Source organism: Cucurbita maxima, unplaced genomic scaffold, assembly GCF_002738345.1.
Source record: "Cucurbita maxima cultivar Rimu unplaced genomic scaffold, Cmax_1.0 Cma_Scf00040, whole genome shotgun sequence".
NCBI classification, from domain to species: Eukaryota; Viridiplantae; Streptophyta; class Magnoliopsida; order Cucurbitales; family Cucurbitaceae; genus Cucurbita; species Cucurbita maxima.
In genome coordinates this window covers 529276-551789 of record NW_019272056.1, presented here as the reverse complement: position 1 = coordinate 551789, position 22514 = coordinate 529276, and the positions used below count along the sequence as shown (strand labels likewise).

The 22514-nt window shown below is 38.0% G+C and overlaps 4 protein-coding genes across 5 annotated transcripts; all 4 read left to right on the top strand.

The window, feature by feature from the left end:
- Window positions 1-460: 460 nt before the first annotated feature.
- LOC111469416 (nudC domain-containing protein 2-like) lies at window positions 461-3157 on the top strand. The gene is made up of 5 exons (XM_023114667.1): window positions 461-618; window positions 731-879; window positions 976-1024; window positions 1195-1337; window positions 2862-3157. Exons 1-5 carry the CDS (start codon window positions 570-572, stop codon window positions 2946-2948), a joined length of 477 nt encoding a protein of 158 aa, XP_022970435.1. The 5' UTR covers window positions 461-569; the 3' UTR covers window positions 2949-3157.
- Window positions 3158-6775: 3618 nt separating this feature from the next.
- LOC111469415 (inositol 3-kinase-like) lies at window positions 6776-9256 on the top strand. The gene is made up of 2 exons (XM_023114665.1): window positions 6776-7863; window positions 8862-9256. The coding sequence occupies exons 1-2, from the start codon at window positions 7000-7002 to the stop codon at window positions 9063-9065; spliced, it is 1068 nt and encodes a 355-aa protein (XP_022970433.1). The 5' UTR covers window positions 6776-6999; the 3' UTR covers window positions 9066-9256.
- Window positions 9257-11227: 1971 nt separating this feature from the next.
- LOC111469414 (O-glucosyltransferase rumi homolog) lies at window positions 11228-15255 on the top strand. The gene is made up of 6 exons (XM_023114664.1): window positions 11228-11421; window positions 11507-12081; window positions 12677-12866; window positions 12964-13028; window positions 13135-13345; window positions 14688-15255. The coding sequence occupies exons 1-6, from the start codon at window positions 11302-11304 to the stop codon at window positions 14991-14993; spliced, it is 1467 nt and encodes a 488-aa protein (XP_022970432.1). The 5' UTR covers window positions 11228-11301; the 3' UTR covers window positions 14994-15255.
- A 3506-nt stretch (window positions 15256-18761) lies between these two features.
- Window positions 18762-21817, top strand: LOC111469413 (phosphoinositide phospholipase C 4-like). Of its 2 annotated transcripts, none has more exons than XM_023114662.1 (9): window positions 18762-19339; window positions 19501-19697; window positions 19791-19926; window positions 20012-20209; window positions 20310-20524; window positions 20617-20734; window positions 20812-20964; window positions 21042-21128; window positions 21216-21817. In XM_023114662.1, exons 1-9 carry the CDS (start codon window positions 19019-19021, stop codon window positions 21507-21509), a joined length of 1719 nt encoding a protein of 572 aa, XP_022970430.1. In that variant the 5' UTR covers window positions 18762-19018; the 3' UTR covers window positions 21510-21817. The 2 variants fall into 2 exon arrangements, with proteins under 2 accessions (XP_022970430.1, XP_022970431.1); XM_023114663.1 differs by having other exon boundaries at window positions 20012-20218; window positions 20274-20524.
- The last annotated feature ends 697 nt before the right edge of the window (window positions 21818-22514 follow it).

Sequence of the window (22514 nt, the reverse complement as noted above, 5' to 3'; positions counted from 1 at the left end):
ATATTATATTCACCGTCCCTACCTTTACTTTGCTAACCCTAAGGTACAAAACTAATTTATTTATTAATTTACCGACTATATTATAATATTTAAATTTGATTATTTAGAAATAATATAGTTTTATGAAATATTATTGAATTAATTAAAATGTTATATATATATATACATAAATTATATTAAAAAATGAAAATTAGGTTATTTAGAAAGCAATATTTTAAAAAATATATAAAAAATAGAGTCTACAGTGGATCTTTAATTTTTGCAAAAAAATAATACAAAATGTTTTAAATAATTTTCCCAATCGAAAAATAAAAATAATGTTTAAAATATATTTTTACGAATAATATTTTTTTGGGAAAAACCCATTTTGAAAATAGTTTCAAATAATTTCTCCTAAGGGGTCAAAACGCAAATATGTAAAAGTTTGGGACTGGTTCAGGAATAAAATTCTAATGCATTCACCAGAAGCTTCGCTAGACCGGAACTTCTCGTTGGAGAAAAAGGAAGGCACAGGGAAAAGAAAAGCTTCTGTGAAATTCGCGGGAAAGGGGAGAAGCAAACCCTAAGAAATGGCAGAGAAATTGGCTCCAGAAAAGCGCCATAGCTTCCTCCACAACGGTTTTCTCTCTACTCTTATCAATTGGATCTTCTGAATTTTCAATTTGAACGAATGAATTCAATGTTGTATGAGTCTTTTGATCTCTGTGCTCGCTTGGTCGTGGTTTTTCAGGTCAGAAAGTGTTTGAATGGGATCAGACTCTGGAGGAGGTTAACATTTATATTAATTTGCCTCCAAATGTTCATTCGAAGCAATTCTACTGCAAGATTCAGTCTACGCATGTCGAGGTTGGCATCAAGGGGAATCCTCCTTATCTCAATGTCGGTATCGTTGCATCTTTAAGGATTTAATTTTGAAATTTTGATCTATTGCTTCGTTTATGATCGTACCAATTGCTTTCAATCATTGATTTGCAGCACCATCTTACTTGCCCTGTGAAGACGGATTCTTCTTTCTGGACCTTAGGTGATTGCAAATTCTCACTTTAATGACTAAATGGAGTCTTGGTTGTTATACTTTTACACCAAACAAATTTCATGGGACTGAGTTTTGGTGTCTCTTTTTTATCTTCCCCTTTTAATTGCTCCACTTTTGTCTATTTTGTAATGTAATTGTTTGGTTATTTTGGGTGGCAGAGGATGACATAATGCACATTACACTGCAGAAGAGGGACAAGGGTCAGACATGGGCTTCTCCTATACAGGGTCAGGGTCAGCTTGATCCATACACCACTGATCTCGAGCAGAAGCGCCTTATGCTCCAAAGGTTTCAAGAGGAGGTCTGTTCTTTTTTTTACTCTAGACTTTTGATGTATTCTAGATAATATGCTTATGCTTTTGTGTTTTCCATGTTTGTTTTGATTTATGTACTTTTTGTTTCCCTTCTTGAGCATGTTTAGCGTTTTTATTCGAAGATCGATTGTTTCAATTATCCAAATAGATTTTTCATCCTACGAGGCTAGGTTTTAGTTGTTGGTGCTCATGGTTAGGAGGTTTATTTTAATGAGTAAATAGTTAGTGAGATGTTCTGATAACTTCTCGATGTTGATTTCTGGGACGAAGCTAATGTGCCTTGTCATAACTATGAGACAGATGGAGAGGCTAACCTGTCTGGAAAATCATATTCACGTTGTTGGCCTGATAAGAAGAATAGGAAAGCTTTCCATAAAATGTTAATGATTTGATAGTTTTGCAGTATAGGCTTGGTGGACTGAGTTGCTGTGTGTGAGCTGCAGTTCCAGAGGTCGTTAACAATGTAGCACAACTTATGAGAATCCCTGCGTCCTCCTCCTCCTATCCTTCAGAAAAACTTCTTCTCTGAACTCAAACATGAGATCTCCAACTTTTATCTTAAATAATGTAGAGTAGCTGAAACATTCTTCCAAAGTTTGCTTCCGATAAGAGAGGGCCTGGTCTAATCTATACATCACTAAGGTCCATTGAGAGCATACTCTGCAAGTGTTCTTTTGTTTTTTTTTTTTCTTTTTTTAAAGCCCATATCATTTGAGACATCTCTAAAAACTTATTCAGGGGCACTGCACCCAACTATTGTGAGAAAAAACTCCCAACTCAATAGACTAACTTTATGTTCGAGTGATACATTATCTGCTTTCCTTTAGATAGAGGTCTTCCTTCAAGGCACTCACGGGATGACTTGAACCTTTGGCGTGCTCTTGTACCAACTGATGTAGGATAGATGACCTGGTTTTTCCACTGTAGAAGCTGATATGAGAGAGGTCAATTATGTCTTTACCTCATCCACGACCCAGCTCAAGAGTTCACCCTGTAAGGCTACTCCATTTTGAGCCTATCTTTGGAGACAACCTATAGAACCCAATGGAGTGGAAAGAAAGGCTCCCATAACTCTATCCTGAGTTTAAGGGATGGTTTGCATCACTCGTATTTTTAAGCTTTTAGTTTTATTTTGGATGGAATAGGAATAACTATTGGGTTGCATTCAACCTTTGCATATGACGTTTCTTGTCTGATTCTGGTTTAGTAACTACAAACGTTGTCTACTCTGAATATCAAGTCTACACACATGGTGAAAGGTAGTTCATTAATTATGGATGAGAGAGTTGTTGGGTTATTGTTAATTACTAAAATTTTATTAGGTGCTGGTTTTATATATCCCCAATTGGCAGTGTTGTTATGTCTTTGTATGGCCTGCTATTGTAAAGTTATGATATCTTATAAAGACACAAACACATTTCTTTTTCTACAAGATGTCAGAAGTCCTGAATCAAGTGTCAGTTATGTTATGAAATGTTGAAACTTAATCTGCATTACTTATTTCTCTGCAGAACCCTGGATTTGACTTCTCACAAGCTCAGTTTTCGGGCAACTGTCCTGATCCAAGGAGCTTCATGGGGGGAATTCGCTTAGGTTGACGAAGATAGTTTTGCATTTATAACTTGCATGGGCGTGACATTTTGCTAATGCTCGGTAAATAATGTGTAGATTTTCTACGGGTCTTGATTTATGCAATCCCTGTAATGACTGCTATTGTGAAAATGATGTGTACTGGGTTTTCATGTAATCGCTGCAATGAACTGAAAATATTTATGTGATATAAATTTAACTTCCAAATATTTTGTATCATAGTTTAACCGTCTATTTGGTTTGATATAAACAAGAGTTCCAAATTTGATCGCAGATGCAAGTTCATGGTAAAAATAGCGAACCTGGTACCATCATTCTCTATATATTTGTTTATCCAAATCCTGTTCAGTAAAATATGTTGAAAAGGGACCTTGTTAGTTTAAGTTCCCCTCTGGCCAACCAAATTTTGTTCAAAGTATGATGAGATCCTGTTTAGAGTCCTAGTTCATGCATAACAGCTCATGTTGAATGCCCAAAGTGAGTGGATGATAACATTTTTCTGCTGTGGAATATCTTCTTGGTGTTTGCTGCCAGAACCTTTAGTAAAATGAAGGGTACTCTTTTTCCGGTTGCCTCTTCTTACGGTTCCTCCAATTCTTTAAGCAATAATTTAAAAAGCATGGGAATTAGAAAAGGGAAATGCTGCGGCGACGGTTGTGAATGCAGTTGTTGGAATCCCTCAAAAGTGCTGATTTAAATTTAAGGTGGTATCAGATTCCTAACCCAACCATTCTATCAGAGACGTTCATTGATGTTTTGCCTTTTTTGCTTTGTGCTTTCAGATTCCTAACCTAACCATTCTGTCAGTGCCATTCATTGATATTTTGTCTTTTTTGCCTTGTGCTTTCAGATTCCCACCTCTCAAAGGACGGACAACTACTCCACCAGGTATGCAATTTCTGATCCTTTTCTCTCTAGTATTCTAAACTCTAAAGCAGAAGAAAGCCACTTTACTAGTCGAAGATTTCAACTCGTGAGTCTCTGTACGTATCTTCTTACTTTTGAGAGTTCTGGTAATATTTTAAAGTTTTTTTTTTTTTTTTTTTCTGTAACCGCCCACGCCGAAGCCCACTGCTAGGAGATATTGTCCTCTTTAGGCTTTTTCTCTTGGGTTTTCTCTCAAAGTTTTTAAAACGCGTCTGCTAGGAAGAGGTTTCCACATCCTTGTAAAGAATATTTCGTTTTCCTCCCCCAATTGATATGAGATTCCACAATCCACCCCTTTTGGGGCCCAACGTCCTTGCTGGTACACTGCCTCGTGTCCACCCCCCTCAGGACTCAGCTTCCTTGCTGGCACATTACCCCGAACTTGGCTCTGATACCCATTTGTAACAGTTGAAGCCCACCGCTTGCAAATATTGTCCTCTTTGGGCTTTCCGTTTTGATTTTTCCCTTAAAGTTTTTAAAACACGTCTGCTAGGTAGATGTTTCTATATCCTTATAAACAATGTTTTATTCTCCTCCCCAACTGATATGGGATCTCATGTTTTTGGACTGTTGAGCCTGTTCACGGGGTGAATTTTGTTTTTTAGTTGATACAAAATTTTGATTGAAAATATGAAAAGAGACTAATGCCGAGAGATACTAACTCCATTGGTAGAAGATGAGGGTGAATGAAGCAAGATACATAAAAACAGTAATTAACTACGGAAACAAGATACATAAAAACAGTAATTAAATACTAAAACATTATAAAGATATACAATAACGTTCCAAAACATTATAAAGATATACAATAACGTTCCAATTAAGACGAATATCTTGAAGGGAAAACCCATCAAAAGCCTTGGAGTGAGAACACCCAAAAACGAGTTGGCTCAATTCTGTTCAATCATACTCGGATGCGTGGTATCTGCAGATGGCTTCACTTAAGTACCATCAACTGATTAGCAGTACATTTTGTTTCCTATATTGATTCTCCCTATATCATTTCCTTTTCCCCTTGGACCATTTTGGTATCTTTTTTTGCTACCCTTAAGCATCGCTATCTCTCTCATACGTCGTGTCAGTCATTCTTAAAATCTAATTCCACCCTTGGACTTGCAGTTTGATCAAAGCCAAATCGCCTCTGCTAACCATGTTGGAAGTTAGTGAAAAATACGACGAAGGGGTGGCCCTCTGTTGTTTGTTTTGGGTTAAGATAAAGACTATATGTCTGAATTGAGATTTTAAATGATTTTAGATGGTCCTTGGGGTATTGCACTAAACGCTAAGGCATTAGACAGAGAGCTAATACCCAAGTAGGTGTCTCCTTTAAATCATTTTATGGATTTTTTTAATTGTTGTACCAATTTTATAAGTTTGGTAATGCATTAAATACTTTCGTAAGAAGTTTAGTGGTCCATTATAACTTCAACAATGTTCACTATTTAAATTTTACCAACTTCAAAAGTTTTTAATGTTTAAGATTGCAAGTTTATCAAGTAACTCTTTTTCTCTCTCTCTCTTCATTTTCCTCTCTTTCTACACTTAGCGCATCAAAATGTGCTATAGTACTATATAATAAGTATTATTAAGACCATAAACCCCTAGCTACACTTCCCCACATCAAAGTGAGCTATAGTACTTAATTCTTTTTTGTTTGCTTTAATGCCGGTTGGTATTCCAAAAGTCCATTTTTGAAGTCTTGGAGATGAAGATGCATCGTGGGCTGATCTATAGTGCGACTTGTCAGATATATTGGGTCATGTGGTATTTCTCTCCCCCAATTGAGGTATCCTCTTTTTTTCCAGATGTGTTTTGATTTAATTATAAAAAATTTGGAGCGGGAAGTGGAATTAGATCTATTTTTTGGAGTATCCAAACTATTGTTAATCATAAGTATTAAGTATTGTGACCTATTTAAAAAAATGTAAAATATTTGTTTATTAATATATTACTTGATTTGTTTACATCGGCTAGTAGTGGCTTGAGATGTTACCAATGGTATTAGAACAACTCTACACTGGTGAGGTGAGTCAGCGAGCATGTCGAGTCTTCAGTGAGTAGATTGTGAGATCCTACATTGGTTGGAGAGGGAACGGAATATTTCTTATAACGGTGTGAAAGGCGTGAAAACCTCTCCTTAATAGACACGTTTTAAAACTGTAAGACTGATGATGATACGTAACGGCTAAAACATGCAATATCTGCTAGCGAATGATTCGGTAAGTAAAACATTTGTTGTTTGATTAGCCCAAGAAATTAAGATATTTATTCAGTATAGGTTAAAATCACCACTTTGATCCTAGATCTGTCCAGCCAAAAATAAGTTACTAATATTAGTTAAATTATGTCTAAATTTGGCAAATTAAACCAATAAATTGAAGTAAATAGAGTAAAGCGTTTACATAATTTAATGCCTATTAAGTAAATGTGCACCGAACTTGACGTTTCAAGTAAAATAAAATGATAAATAAAAAAGGAAAAAAGTAATATTAATTTCCCCCCTTTTAACTAAAAAGCTTGAAATGAATAATAATCAATCAATAAATAAAATATTAAATCACAAATTTAACGTCCCTCAACACTCAATTTTGTAACTAATATATCCACAAGTTCTTCAATTTTTTTAAAAAATTAATTAGTTTATTAGTAAAAATTGAAATTAATATATAAAATTAATTGAAACTTTAAGGATTAAAGTTGTAATTTAATTGGAAATCAAATAAATTTTGTATTAAATAAAGGACTATTTTTTTTTTTGTTGAAATTTTATTAATTTTAGGTACGTGAGAATATTTTTATAAATGATTTTTTAAACGGAAGGGGTAAAAAAAGAAATTGTAAAACAAATAATGCTTTAAATTGAATAATTCCATGAAAACCAATTTTTTTAAAAAAAACCTTTGGAATCTAAATCTCTCCACCGGCGCGCGTCGCCCTCTCTCCCGCCACCATTCTCTCCGTCTTACACGACTCCTTATTTTTCTGTCCTTAAATTCCTACATTCATTCATCCATTCCCATTTCAAATCTCTTCTTCTCTTCCGCTTCTTCCGATCCTCCTCCCATGGCGGCTTAGCCCATTTTCCTTCCTCTTTCCACCCATGATCCCAACACCCACCGATACATTCCCCAAATGGTGACCGATTCCAAAGACCCACTCCCTAATTTCCCTCCTCGTGCCCTGATTGTCGGCAATTTCTGTCATGATTTCCTCATTCGCGACGCCCGTGTTGTCACCGAGTCTCTCGGCGGCGCCGCCTCGTTTATTTCCACGGTCTTTGACGGTTTATCGGTTCCCTATCTCACTGTTTCGAAGGTGGGGGCTGATTTCGCCTATTCGACAAACCAGACCCCAATCGTTGTGGCTGATTCGAAGACGACTACGTTTCGTGCGTTTTTCGGTTCTTCAATCGCCGGCGATGGCCATGGAGATCGGATTCTGAAAAGGATCGCGGCCTGTGCTCCGATTTTGCCTTCGGATCTTCCTGATTTTAGATTTGATTTTGGAATGGCGGTGGGCGTTGGTGGAGAGATTCTCCCCGAGACTCTTACGCGGATGCTTGAGATTTGTGATGCTGTGTTTGTTGATATTCAGTCTTTGATTCGAGTTTTTGATGAAATTGATGGCACTGTGGAGCATGTGAACCTGAAGGAGAGTGGATTCTTCCATTTATTGCCTCGAATTGGGTTTCTGAAGGCTTCTGCTGAAGAAGCGCCGTTTATGGATGTTGAAGAGGTGCGGAAGTTTTGCCCTGTTCTTGTGACGAACGGGAAGGAAGGGTGTACGGTGTATTCGAACGGCGGCCAGTTGCAGATTGCGCCGTTCACGGCGGCTGAGCTCGATCCTACTGGAGCCGGTGACTGCTTCTTGGGTGGGTTTGCGGCGGGTTTCACGGCGGGATTGGCTGTATCGGATGCTGCATTGCTTGGGAATTTGTTTGGATCTTTGACAGTCTCTCAAATGGGTCTGCCCCAGTTCGAATCCAGAATCTTGCAGGTTTGTTTTTGAATTTTGAACTCTGGATGAACACTTGATAATCTTAGGAGTGAACAATTTGTTCTGAAAGTATGGAACTTTGATGTTTACTGGTTGTTCGTATCATAATGTTTGTCTGTGTTGTGCTGTATTTGTTAGCCATGAGAACAACATCATCTTGGTTTGTTCACGGTCTAGCGATTAGTTATTTTGGTAGTCGGGTTGTTAGCGTTAGCCTAGTTTCTCGAGCGGGTAAACCGATGCAAAACTGAGGTAGGTCGATCATCATTCATCCCTTGTGTTCTCTACTGTGAAGTGATTAATACGGGTATGCAATCCCTATGGAAAAGAAAGTCTTCCGATCCCTCTTATTGATGATCCATTCCGCCCTTCCATATACGGTATTCAATCTTATGGATGACTCAGTAGTTTTTCTGGCCTCTCTTGTTCGACCTATCCCTTCACTCCCTAGGAATTTCATGCAGCTAGACAACGACGGTTCATCTCGCCTCTTGCTCTACCTATCCCTTCACTCTCTAGGAATTTCGTGCAGCTAGACAACCACGGTTCATCGCTTGCTTCTTGTTCTACCTATCCCTTCACTCTCTAGGAATTTCGTGCACATCGCTCGCTTCTTGTTCTACCTATCCCTTCACTCCATAGGAATTTCGTGCACATGGCTCACTTCTTGTTCTACCTATCCCTTCACTCTCTAGGAATTTTGTGCACATCGCTCACTTCTTGTTCCACCTATCCCTTCACTCCATAGGAATTTTGTGCAGCTAGACAACCACGGTTCATCGTTACCCTCTTGTTCGACCTATCCCTTCACTCCCTAGGAAGTTCGTGCAGCTAGACAACCACGATTCATCGCTCATAGTTCAACCATCGAAATGGTGCAGTGAAGTCCCCCCAACACCCCCCATGTTGGGGGGACGCTCATTTACTTTTAGATCTTTAAATCTCTTTAATACAGAGTGTTTGTTCTAGTGAACTCATTGCTTCCAATTGTCTTGCAGAGAATTAAGGACAAGGTAGAGATGAGAAAACTGCAGCACATCGACTCGTGTGACCCGGGAGAGAGAAAGTCGATTCATCAGATGCCAGAAGGACACGAACAGTTTAAAAAATTGCTCGTGACGGTGAGGTCAGAGTGCCAACTGAATGTGCCAGCTTCTCCCAGAACAGTGGAGCAAGTGAATGGGCAACACAAGTTACTATGAGGAGCAAATAGGAAGCAGCTGAAATTTTCCCATCAGAATCTCACAAAACAAATAGAGATCCATAGCTTTTGTTGGAACTTTTATAAGTCAATCTGAAATCATTCAATTCAGCACAGAAAGGCTTGGATAAGTTCTGTACTTTCCTCTGGTTTTTGCTGCTTCATTTAGGAAGGGCGTTTTGGGAACTGAAATTTCACTCCCAAAATTTAGTTAGGAGTGTACACGGGTTGGATTAAGGTTGAGTTGAATTATAATTCTATTTTTGAGCTATTAGGTTGACCTGACGAACAAAACGTCAACTTGGAATTTGAACCGAATTTTTTTTAGTTTTTCAAAAATTCAATCTAACTTAAATTTTTTTTTAATCCAATCCAATCTTTATGGTTTAAGTTTAGTAGTCGGAGTAATTGAGTCATATTCTTACCATCAATATATAGACGAAAATTGTTTATGTTTGACACTCATAAATTATCTCTAAATTTTTTAAGTTTAAGTTTAAATATTTTTTGTAAAAGTATTTTAAAATTTTAAAAAAAATTTAAAGGTGTTTTTGATTTTTTTTTTTTTATGGAGAGTATTAATAAAAATTTTGAAATTGTATTTTTATTAATTTAGCCCAAATTGAAATATTTTTTTATAATTGCAATAAAAATAAATCATTGCAATTCTTAATCACGATTAATTAAAATAAAAAATGTAAAATATTAATGATTGGTTGATGATTAATGAAAAAAAAAAAAGTAGATTATTAATTAATTATCAATGCTTGATGATTAATGAAAATGACAAAATACATTTATTACTACCATTTAAGTTATGTCTAGTTATATTTATAATTATTCTAAAAATTATTATAGCTTTATTATTATTTTTTTTAAAGTACACTAAAAAAACGTTCTGCCACAAAAATAAAAATACCATTTATTTATATATATTAAGTTTAATATTTAAAAATATAAAAAAAATAGTTTTACGTAGTTGTCACGGTCATGCTTGTTCAAGGCGTGCTGCTTGTGACCGTATGTCTAATGTCTCAGTCATGTTTGTCTAGAATGTGTTGTCTAAGGTTGCTTACAATCCTGTTGTCCAATTGTCAATTATTCTTATTCGAGTTATATGCTATCAAAGCTGTTGTTATTGCTTCTTTCTTTAAAATTGTTTTAATCATATTTTCTTCCTCGTTTTCTAAAATATTTCTTTCAAACTTTTTCTGAAGCGAGCATACGCCAATATTGTCCATGAAATCCGAATTTCACTTGATTGACTAGTTAAAGGAAATTACATGATGATATCGAGCTAAATTTACTACTAAAGTAAGCTACCATATAGTATCCTTGCATGAATCGTTGATATCCAATAAGTCTAATTCTTTTAGACGTGTCAATTGAGCAAATGCATCCATCATGACATATATTGTATTAAAAAATTAATAGTTCACCCGGATCCTCGTAAGTTTAATAACTCAATTTTCTTTCAATCGCACCTTCGACATCCCCGTCCTTGTGACTAAGCTAACGATTGTGGGTGCGACAACGAAGTATAAATACATAGAATCTTAGCCATTGGTTAAAAGAAAGCACAAATGTTATTTTTACTATATTCGTTTACATAATGGGCAAAGGCGAAATCTGTTAGTAATGGGCTTGGGCCATTTGCAAATGGTATTAAAGTCAGAAATCGAGTTGTGTGCTAGCGAGGACTCTAGCTCCTAAGAGAGTTGGATTGTGAAATCCCTTCTCGGTTGGGGACACCGAATGGTATGCTAAAGAGGACTCTAAGCCTTAAGGGGGTTGGATCGTGAGATCCCATCTCGATTAAAGACACTGAGTGATATGCTAGCGAGAACTTTGAGCCCTTAAGGGGGGTGGATTATGAGATCCCACCTTGTTGGGAACACCGAACAGTGTGCTAGAGAGATCCCATCTCGATTAAAAGGACTCTGAATTCTTAAGGGGTTGAATTGTGAGATCCCAGCACTGATGGAGAGGGGAACAAAACATTTTTTCACTACTGATAACGGGCCCAAACGAACCATATCTAGTGGCCCATGTAATCATGACCCTCCATCTCATACATACTTTAGCTTGTGCAACTATTAGAAATTTGAATCTTACCTGTCCACCGAAAAGACGGACGAACCATAATGTGAGCCTCTAAAATTGAGTTTCCAAATAAGGCATTTTCCAATTCCCATTCCATTACCTTATCACACAATGCAGATCCTCACATCTCCGCCATGGCTCCGCTACATAGACCTCCCACATCCCGCGCTCTCTCCTCCCGCACTCCCTCCAACATTCTCCCCTCCGTCGTCGCCCTCTCCTTCCTTGCCCTTACTTTCCTCGTCTGCTACAAGGTCTGCCACTCCATTGTTTTATTGCAGCATTTCTTCGAACACCTTGTGTGCTGATTCCATTTCTGATTTCTTTGCTGTGTTTCAGGTGGATGACTTTGCTGCTCAAACCAAGACTGTTGCTGGCCACAACTTGGATCCAACCCCATGGCATTTGTTCCCGCCAAAAATCTTCAGCGAAGATACTCGCCATGCCAGAACTGTCAAGATCATCCACTGCTCTTACCTCGCTTGCCGCTACGCCAACAACACTGCTACTCGATTACCTTTGCATTCCGCTGTTTCGACTCACCAATGCCCTGAACTCTTCCGCTGGATTCATCACGATCTGGATCCGTGGGCTCGAAGCCGAATATCGATGAAACACTTGGATGAATCTATGAAATTTGCGGCGTTTCGTGTTGTGATCGTGGAGGGTAGGCTTTATGTGGATATGTATTATGCTTGTGTGCAGAGCAGGGCGATTTTCACGATCTGGGGTTTGGTTCAATTGCTGAGAAGGTTCCCTGGAATGGTGCCGGATGTGGACATGATGTTTGATTGTATGGACAGGCCGACTATCAATCGGACTGAGAACAAAGACATGCCGCTGCCTCTGTTTCGGTATTGCACGACCGACGCTCACTTTGACATTCCATTTCCCGATTGGTCTTTCTGGGGATGGTATGTTATGCGTATGACATAATATCCTTTCACTGCTTTGGTCATTTGATTTGTCTCATGCTTCAATTTTAACTTTTTGTCTGAAAACTTTTGAACCATAAAAAATACTAACTCTGCCTTTTATTTAAAAAATATTCATTCATTCTTTCTTTTAGCGACTATGGTAAACTTTTTAAAATTACTTTTGAAATAGATCTTAAAAAAAATAGTGGATTAAAAATCGACATGGACTTAATTAGGACTCTTGTTTGGATTAAGTTTGAAAGAATAGTATTTAGATTTATTGACCTTTCGTCCAATTACTAAAGATCAAAGGTAAAAAAATACACCGAATAGCATGCTGCATAGAGTTAATATGAATTGTTAAACATAAAATTGAAAGTTTATAAACTTATTTGAAAGTTTATAAGATATAGAGACTAGATAGACTCGAATTTATTATAAACTTTTTAAAATATAAGATTTTATTGAAGCAATTTGATCATATTACTTTTAGAATTCTTGTCTTGGTTGGTGTTTTTCTCAAACAATTCTATGTTATGTGATGGGGAAACTTATGCTATATTTCATCAATGGATGTGGGAATCTGATGCAGGCCAGAAGTGAACATAAGATCATGGGGGGAAGAGTTTAAAGATATCAAGAAAAGTTCAAAAAGCTCGAATTGGTCGAGCAAGTTACCTCGAGCATATTGGAAGGGAAATCCAGATGTTGCTTCCCCTGTTCGTACCGAGTTGCTGACTTGCAATCACTCAATAAAGTGGGGTGCTCAGATCATGCGTCAGGTTCAAACTGGAACCCTCAATTTCTCTTGCTGCATTTTTGTATTATAAGTGAACAATTAATTGTTGAGAACTGAGATAACCATTCTGTTGATGGAAGGACTGGGATCAAGAAGCAAGAGATGGTTTTGAGCAGTCCAAGCTATCTAAACAATGCAACCACCGGTGAAGATTCTTTTGAATAGTTAACCAAATTCAGCTATTAGGAGACGTAGACATGTCAGTTTTGTTGTCTTAGCTGAGCCCACCATGTGTTTGTCTGCTTCTGCAGGTATAAAATCTATGCTGAAGGGTTCGCTTGGTCTGTGAGCTTGAAGTACATTCTTTCATGTGGTTCAATGTCTTTGATTATTTCACCCCTATATCAAGATTTCTTCAGCCGTGGTCTTGATCCTTTGAAGAACTACTGGCCCATCCCCTTCGATAATATGTGCGAGTCTATTAAGCATGCTGTTGACTGGGGAAATGATCATTTATCTGAGGTATTCATTATCTTCTTTTTTTGGTTCTTGGTTCTTGGTTATCACTATATCTTTCTTCTTCCCGCAATTGTACTATATAGAGAAGTATTGGCTTGGTTTTATCTGTGAATTTGAAACTTTAAAAAGCTAGACTAACCATTGATACAAATTTGAGGTAGATTTGTAGTTTTAAGTCAACCTCTCCCTATCCGACACGTTTTAAAAATTAAGGAGAAGTTTGAAAGGAAAACCCAAAGAAGACAATATCTGCTAGCGGTGGGCTTGGACTGTTACAAATGGTATTAGAGCCGACACCCGGCGGTGTGCCAACGAGGACGTTGAGCACCGAAAGGGAGTGGACACCCGGCGGTGTGCCAACGAGGACGTTGAGCACCGAAAGGGAGTGGACACCCGGCGGTGTGCCAACGAGGACGTTGAGCACCGAAAGGGAGTGGACACCCGGCGGTGTGCCAACGAGGACGTTGAGCACCGAAAGGGAGTGGACACCCGGCGGTGTGCCAACGAGGACGTTGAGCACCGAAAGGGAGTGGACACCCGGCGGTGTGCCAACGAGGACGTTGAGCACCGAAAGGGAGTGGACACCCGGCGGTGTGCCAACGAGGACGTTGAGCACCGAAAGGGAGTGGACACCCGGAGGTGTGCCAACGAGGACGTTGAGCACCGAAAGGGAGTGTGGACACCCGGCGGTGTGCCAACGAGGACGTTGAGCACCGAAAGGGAGTGTGGACACCCGGCGGTGTGCCAACAAGGACGTTGAGCACCGAAAGGGAGTGTGGACACCCGGCAGTGTGCCAACGAGGACGTTGAGCACCGAAAGGGAGTGTGGACACCCGACAGTGTGCCAACGAGGACGTTGAGCACCGAAAGGGAGTGTGGACACCCGACGGTGTGTAAGGATGTTGGGCCTTGAAAGGGAGTGGACACTAGGTGGTGTGCCAGTAAGGATGTTGAGCCTTGAAAGGGAGTGGACACTAGGTGGTGTGCCAGTAAGGATGTTGAGCCTTAAAAGGGAGTGGACACTAGGTGGTGTGCCAGTAAGGATGTTGGGCCTTGAAAGGGAGTGGACACTGAACGGTGTGCCAACAAGGATGTTGGCCCCAAAGGGGGTGGAATGTAAGATCTCATATCAATTGGAGAGAGGAACGTGTGACAGTGAGGACATTGAGCCCCAAACTTATTCGAATTAGAATCATGAACCAAATCTGCCCGTAGAGTATGTTATTTTTTCTCTATCATATGTTCAAAAGAATCTCCACTCGTTTTGATCAGGAAGTATGGAGTGTATTGAGCGATATGAGGCTATGTTTAAGAATGATACGTATAAAATGTATGTCCAAAACAGGCCGAGGCCATAGGACAACAGGGACAGAATTTCATGGAGAGCTTGAGCATGGACACCGTCTATGCTTACATGTTTCAGCTAATCACAGAGTACTCAAAGCTTCTGGACTTCAAGCCGACCCCGCCCCCATCAGCTTTAGAAGTGTGTTCTGAGTCCTTGCTTTGCATTGCTGATGAGAAACAGAGGCAGTTCCTCGAGAAGTCAGCCACCTCGGCTTCTTTGGTCCCTCCATGCTCGCTCAACCGTGCCGGTAGCGATAGCGTTTACAGTTGGTTGCAGCAAGAAGAGACGAGGAAGGCGATGTAGGTGGAAGAAATGGCTGCAGGGAAAGCCTCAGAGTTGAAGTTTGTATGTTTTTTCTTCCATTTTAGAGTAATGTTTATATTATAGTGCTCTATAGAGGATTTATTGTGAGCTTGTGTAAAAGATGTATCTGAGACTCTGATCTCAGTCTATTTAGAGAGCCTGATTTGGCTTGTACCTGCCTTGCTTGATACTGATTCTATTATTTAGGTATACAATGCAAGCGCGCAACACTCTCGTTCAACAAATGAGAGTTTTTTTTGGTGATCTTCACCCCTTTTGTAAAACCAACATGAAAGGAACCAATCGGCAAATGGGTATCAATCAGATCCGCCTCTCTAATTCACTTGAAAAAAAACAAACCAAGCAGACAGTTGAGTCAAATCTGCAAGTCCTATCACTTTCAATCAATTTTTATATTTTATAGTAGTGCCTATGTAATTTTTATGAGTTGAGTTAGTTAGACATGTTTTTGGAACAACTCGAAAATTTGAGTTAGTTGATTAGTGGGCAACCCAAGTCATAGCTTTTGTTTCGATCGGGTTACGTCATTTGAGTTTTCAAAGATTAAGAAGTTAAATGAACTAAATAGTACTTTTGTTTGGGTCGGGTTAAGTTATTTGGGTTTTCAAAGATTAAGTTGGATAAACTAAAAAGTACGACCAAGAAAGAACAAAATAAAAGATGACGGGTGATGGATGACTTAACACGAAAATATTATTATTATATACAACCATTTTTTTTTAAATGCTGCCTAAACTTTTTGTAACAGTGTTTGCTGTGTAAAAAAAAATTTATATAAATAGTATGATCAACAATATTATTACATGCATTAATACCAAAAAAAATCAAAATTTATAAATAAATAAAAAATAAATAATTAGATATAAAAAGATATATTATAATTTCACTAAAATCAAATATGATATCCCATTAGTTTCTTTTCACAAAATATTCCACAGTTTGATTTAGATTCTCTCTTTTCAATTTTATTTTGATTTAATCTGAAGGCCACTTTTCATTCACATATTTTTATTTAAAAACACGCGACATGAATAAATAACTAGAAAGTTGAGGGAAAGGGCAGTAAGGGAATTTCACTTCAAAACGTGTTGGACCATTTATTTTTTTATTTTAGTACCCTTTAAGCGGTTTAAATTTTTTCCCCATAAATAATTGTAATGCATTAATTAAAAAAAATGTATATTGAGGGTTATTTTCTAATTTTATAATTAATAATTAATTGTTTATCTCAGATTATAATAGTATAAGGTATGCAGATTTTAAACGAGAATAATGCTTCATATAATTATCTTGATCACAATGTATTATTATATTAGTGAATATTTCACCTCTTTAATACAACCTTCCAACCTTCCCTATACTAATAACCGAGTAATATACGACACTAATAAAAACTTTATATTATAAAATCATGTTTTTCTAGGATTCTTCTTGATTGTTGGTCACCAAACACTCAAAATAAATTTTTGACACGAGCATAAACAATTTATGATTTCACCGCTCTCGACATATACTTACGTTTTTCAATTTATTTTTAATTAGTTTCTTTTATGTATTTTTTCTAAAATAAATAAATAAATGAAAAAAAATCATTGTCAAATAGGAAAATTACTTCTTTCGTAAAGTTTTTACCCCTAAATTTCGAGTTTGGTTTTTGTAGTTTTTACTTGGTCGTCAAGTTTCGAGATTTACACTCTTACTCCGAGCTTTCCTTGATGCTTATGTTTAAATATTATTTTTTTAGTAAATTTGATTTTTTTTTTATGGTCAATTTTTCTAAATCTTACTTTGTAGATTGAATAAGTTATCTCAAGTCAAATGAAGTGCATGAGTTTTTAATTTTAAAAATGAAAATTCGAACTTGTTAGAGTAAGTTCACTCTTGAAGAATGCACATGTAGTGTGACTGATTGAGTCGAGGAGGCACGAGTAGAGAGTTAGAGGACATAAGCCTATTGAACTTGACAAGGCGTCTTGACCATGACACTTGATACCTTATTCATAGAATCCTCATTGCAGTATCAAGTAAAAATCTATTATAAGACAATGGACAACACTAACTCAGCTCAACATCACTTCGATATAAATAGTGACTCAAACATCAACCACACCCATATGATCTTGTTTCTTGTAAATCATCCCAATGTCAAAGCTACCTCAACTAAGTACTTCCGTAGACCTATGACTAAATTCTCGTATCAACCCAACCTATTATATATATATATATATATATATATACACACATACATACATATATAAACACCACTCTATGAGGGAGGCAATAAGAATTTGATTGGAACATGTAAAACAAAAAAGATGAAGAGATTAAAGAGAAAATTAAAATGAAGTGGAAGCCAATTTTAAATATATAATTAAGATTCTAAATGTTTTCCAAAATATGTATTACTCTTTATAATAAAGATGGCATCTTCTCAAGAAGTCACTTACAGTTTTATAATTTTTTTTTTTAATTTGGTTTCCCACCTTACCAACTTTCCTTTCCCTTTTTTATTTTTGTTGGAAGTTCCAATCACTTTATTCTTATGGGAATGAATTCCTAAATTAATTATTTTAACATTAAAATGAAAAAAAAAAAAAAAAATTAACAGAAGAATTAGAATAAGAAACCAAGTTAGAACAAATTTATGCAAACAACAAATACATGCATAAATCCAGATTAAAATACGCTAATTAGTAAGAGTAGTAGTCCGACATTGGCTAATTAAGAGAAAGATTATGGGTATAAGGCAATTTGAGAAATCAAAAGTAAAACCATGAGAGCCTATGCTCAGAGTGGACACTATCATATCATTGGGGAGGTTTATGATTCCTAATAGGATATCACATTCATCCCCTTAACTTAGCCCTACCAATAAAATTCTCTAGATTCGAACAAAGAAGTTGTAAGCCTTGAATATGTAGTTAAAGGTGACTCAAACGTAGCACAAATAGTGTACTTTGTTCAAGGACTCTAGAGAAGGAGTCTCGATCAAAGAGAGACTCTATGGTGGTGTACTTTGTTCAATGAAAGAATTGTTGAGAATTGTTGAGAGGAGTAGACCATGAGAGTTTATAGAAAAACTGTAAATGTAAATCCCAAATGTAACGTAATTGAAATCATAAGACCAAACATATAATTTTTTTTCAATTTTGAGTTCCTAAACTCTTAAAAATTAATCTCAAACTTTCAAGATGTTTGTCTAACTTCCTTACTTCAAAAAGTTAACTACATAATAACTCACCAAATACATCATGAACATTTGTGACTCCAACGCATGCTCATATAAACACATTAATGCTTAAATCATGACGAAGTAACAGTATGAATCAGAAGTTTACCAACCAAGACAAGGATTGACAAAGTAATAGTCCAAAATAAAAGGGAAAATAACTTTTATGCTTTCTAAGTTTTCACCTAAGCATCACTTCAGAAATAAAATTTAATTAAGCAAAAATAGTTAAATAAAATTTCTCCCTCCCCCACTCTCTCTCTCCCCATACTCTTCCACCTCCTTGTCTCCCTAAGAACATTTTGACCAAAATTAGAACAAAGTTTCACACCACAAAGAGTCAATGGGCACTTTTTATACCGAAGTCTAGAGATTGAGGACTAAATTGAAATAACCATAAAACAATGAAGGTATGATACCATTTTCACAGGGCAAAAGGCATATGCTTTTAGTATGCGTGAGTGGAACAGTAGAACAGGATCACAGCGTGGCCAAGTGGAAGCACCCAAATTCGTGGCTTTTGGAAGGGAATAAATCAGGTGAAAAAGAGAAAAAAGAGAAAAAAGAGCGCCAATAACATGAAAGAAAGAGTCTAAACTCGGAGTCTTTGATCTCAACCCATGGCTGCTTTCCTGGTGGCTGAGTTGTTTTGAAAATGTATACCAAAAACTTCCCTTCTGCGTATATATAATAAACATATTTCAAAGTGATCCAAATCAATCAACCCATTTCCCAGTTTCATTCCAATCCTCCCTTTTTCTCTCTCTTTCTCTCAATGGGAAATTACAGAGTTTGTCTCTGTTTCATTAGAAGATTTAAGATGTCCAAAGAAGAGCCTCCACCAGAAGTCAAAGACGCATTTATCAAATATACCGGTGGCACCTCCGCCAACATGACCGCCGAGCAGCTGCGGTCGTTTCTGGTTGAGTTTCAAGGAGATCAGACGGCATCACTGGCCGATGCTCAACGGATTGTTGAGCACGTGCTGCAGCGGCGGCATCACGTGATCTCTAAACTCACGAGACATACTCTCACTCTTGATGATTTCTATTACTATCTCTTCTCTATGGATCTCAATCCACCGGTTTCTGATCAGGTGAGAAATTAGTCTCTCTCATTTCTTTGTTGCCTTACAACTTGGAAGATTTGATTTTTCTGAGTCTTGTTCCTCAGATTGGGTAGGAGTTCGGGTTTGGATCCTCGAACATTTCCTGCAATCTGAATTTTCTTAGCCATGCTAGTGTTCAACACTTACAGGTTCATCAGGATATGAGAGCTCCATTGTCCCACTATTACATTTACACAAGCCACAACACATACTTGACTGGGAATCAACTGAGCAGTGATTCAAGCGATGTTCCGATTATAAATGCGCTGAAGAGCGGCGTGAGAGTTGTGGAGCTTGATTTGTGGCCAAATTCTGAACAAGATGACATAGATGTTCTTCATGGAAGGTGAGAGAATAGTTTTCATCAATGGAGTTTTGTTCATATATGGAGGAGAAAGAAGTTTTCTGACCGAAGTTGAATTTGTAATCTTTGATTTAGGACCTTGACAACACCTGTGGAATTTGTTAGATGTCTCAAATCTATTAAAGAGAATGCTTTCATAGCATCACCATATCCTGTTATAATCACTCTAGAAGACCACCTAACTCCTGATCTTCAAGCTAAAGCAGCTGAGGTAGCTATCTTTTTCTCCCCCATGAAAGAGTAGTTCTGGTCACGGTACGAGATTTAACGGTGAAGATGCTTGTTTTTGTTTGCAGAACATAAAGGAAACATTTGGAGACATGCTGTTCTTTCCAGAAGCGGAATATCTACAGGAATTCCCTTCTCCAGAAGAATTGAAGTATCGGATTATCATTTCAACAAAGCCCCCTAAAGAATACCTCAGATCCAAAAATGTGAAAGGGGAGAATTCATCCAGTGATGATGAAACTGACGATGATGATGGGGTTGACACGGTCTGCTTTGTGTTGAAATTTACGACATTTTAGCTGTGTTTTTCTAGTCATTTTCTGGTTCCAGTATCTTGATGAAGTATACAACTCCATTGGGTTGCAGAGTGAGAGTGAATCCAGCGAGAGTGACGACAGTGATTACGAATCTTACGCTACAGGTGTATCGGAATACAAACGTCTAATAGCCATTCATGCTGGAAAACCGAAGGGGGGTTTGAAGGAAGCTCTAAAAGTTGGAGCTGCTAAGGTTAGACGCCTTAGCTTGAGTGAAAAGGCAGTAAAAAAGGCAACTAAATCTCATGGAATGGATGTCATAAGGTAACAATAACAAGCTTACTTTTCCAATTATTCACTGCTGTATACAATGATTTTCCAAACTGACACGAATCTTGTCGTGTTCTTGCTTTCAGATTCACCCAGACGAACATGTTAAGGATATATCCAAAGGGAACTCGGGTAAACTCTTCGAACTACAAGCCACAGACTGCTTGGTTACATGGGGCCCAGATGGTTGCATTCAATATGCAGGTATTTTCTTTTCTCTGGGATAAAACAATAACACTGCCCTTTTCATCTAAAAAATAAACTTAGTTGGACCGTCGCAGGGACATGGAAGGTCTCTCAGCTTAATGCGTGGGATGTTTCAATCGAACGGAGGTTGTGGTTATGTGAAAAAACCTGACTTTCTACTGACAGTTGATCCCCATGGCAAGGTGTTTGATCCTAATGCAAATTTGCCAGTTAAAAAAACTATGAAGGTAGGTGTTTGCCAAATCGGGTCTTATATCGTGTTCGGCTGAACTTGCTCTCAGAAAACATTATCTTGCAAATGCAGGTGAAAATCTACATGGGTGTTGGCTGGAATTTGGATTTTGAAAGGTCCCACTTTCATTTATACTCCCCTCCCGACTTCTACGCACGGGTAAGTTTCGAATGAATGGCAGTCTAGCTAACCCAAGTCCATTGTTCTAGCAAAGATTGTTAACAGAACTGAGTTTATTCTATACAGATTGGAATTGCAGGAGCTCCAGCTGATGAGATAATAAAGAAAACAGATATCAAAGAGGAGACTTGGAGCCCTGTTTGGAACAAAGAGTTTTCGTTTCCTTTGACCATTCCTGAACTGGCTTTACTTCGAATTGAAGTGTATAGCTATAACATTTCAGATAAGAATGTTTTTGGAGGACAAAACTGTCTGCCCGTTCCTGAAGTGAAGCCAGGCATCCATGCTGTTCCACTTTTTGACCGTAAAGGATCAAAGTACAGTTCCGTAAAGCTTCTAATGCGCTTCGAGTTTTCCTGAGAATACGATCTCTTTTCCTTTAGAAACATCTAAGAGGAGTGAGTTTTTTCTGTCAGCCGTTGTTCGTGGTGGGGTTCGTTGTTGTTCCTTGACCAGAATGAGCTGGATTTACATTTTTCGTAGGGTAGGGGTGAAGCATCGAATATGGGGTCTTCCACTTTTCTCTCCTCTTTTTCCCTTTCCTTCTTTGATGCCTCTGTAATATTATAAAATCAGATTCCTTCTTCCTAAAGAGTGATTATTCTTGTAAAGCAAAGTAGAGCCACGAGAATAAATGGATCTATGAACAGAATTGCGAGTTTCTTTGATATCTTTCCTTCCTAATGAATGCAGCTGATCAAATCTGTAATGGTCAAAATCCACCATTAGCAGATATTGTCCTCTTTGGGTTTTCACTTACGGGCTTTCCCTCAAGGTTTCTAAAACGCGTCTACTAGGGAGAGGTTTCCACCCTTATAAAGAATGTTTTATTCTCCTCCCCGACTGATGTGGGATCTCACAATCCACCCCCCTTTGGGACCCAGCATCCTTGCTGCCACTCGTTCCCTTCTCCAATCGATGTGGGACTCCCCAATCCACCCCCCTTCGGGACCCAATGTCCTTGCTGGCATACTACCTCGTATCCACCCCCCAACCGATGTAGGATCTCACAATCCACCCCCCTTTGGGACCCAGTGTTCTCGCTAGCACTCGTTCCCTTCTCCAATCGATGTGGGACCCCCCAATCCACCCCACTTCGAGACCCAACGTCCTTGCTAGCATACTACCTTGTGTCCACCCCCTTTCAGGGCTTAGCCTCCTTGCTAGCACATCGCCCGATGCCTGGCTCTAATACCATTTGTAATGGTCCAAGCCCACCGCTAGCAGATATTGTCCTTTTTAGGCAATACCTTACGGGCTTCCCCTCAAAGTTTTTAAAACGCGTCTGCCAGGGAGAGGTTTCTACACCCTCATAAAAAATATTTCATTCTCCTTCCAAATATTCTCCTCTCCAGCCGATGTGAG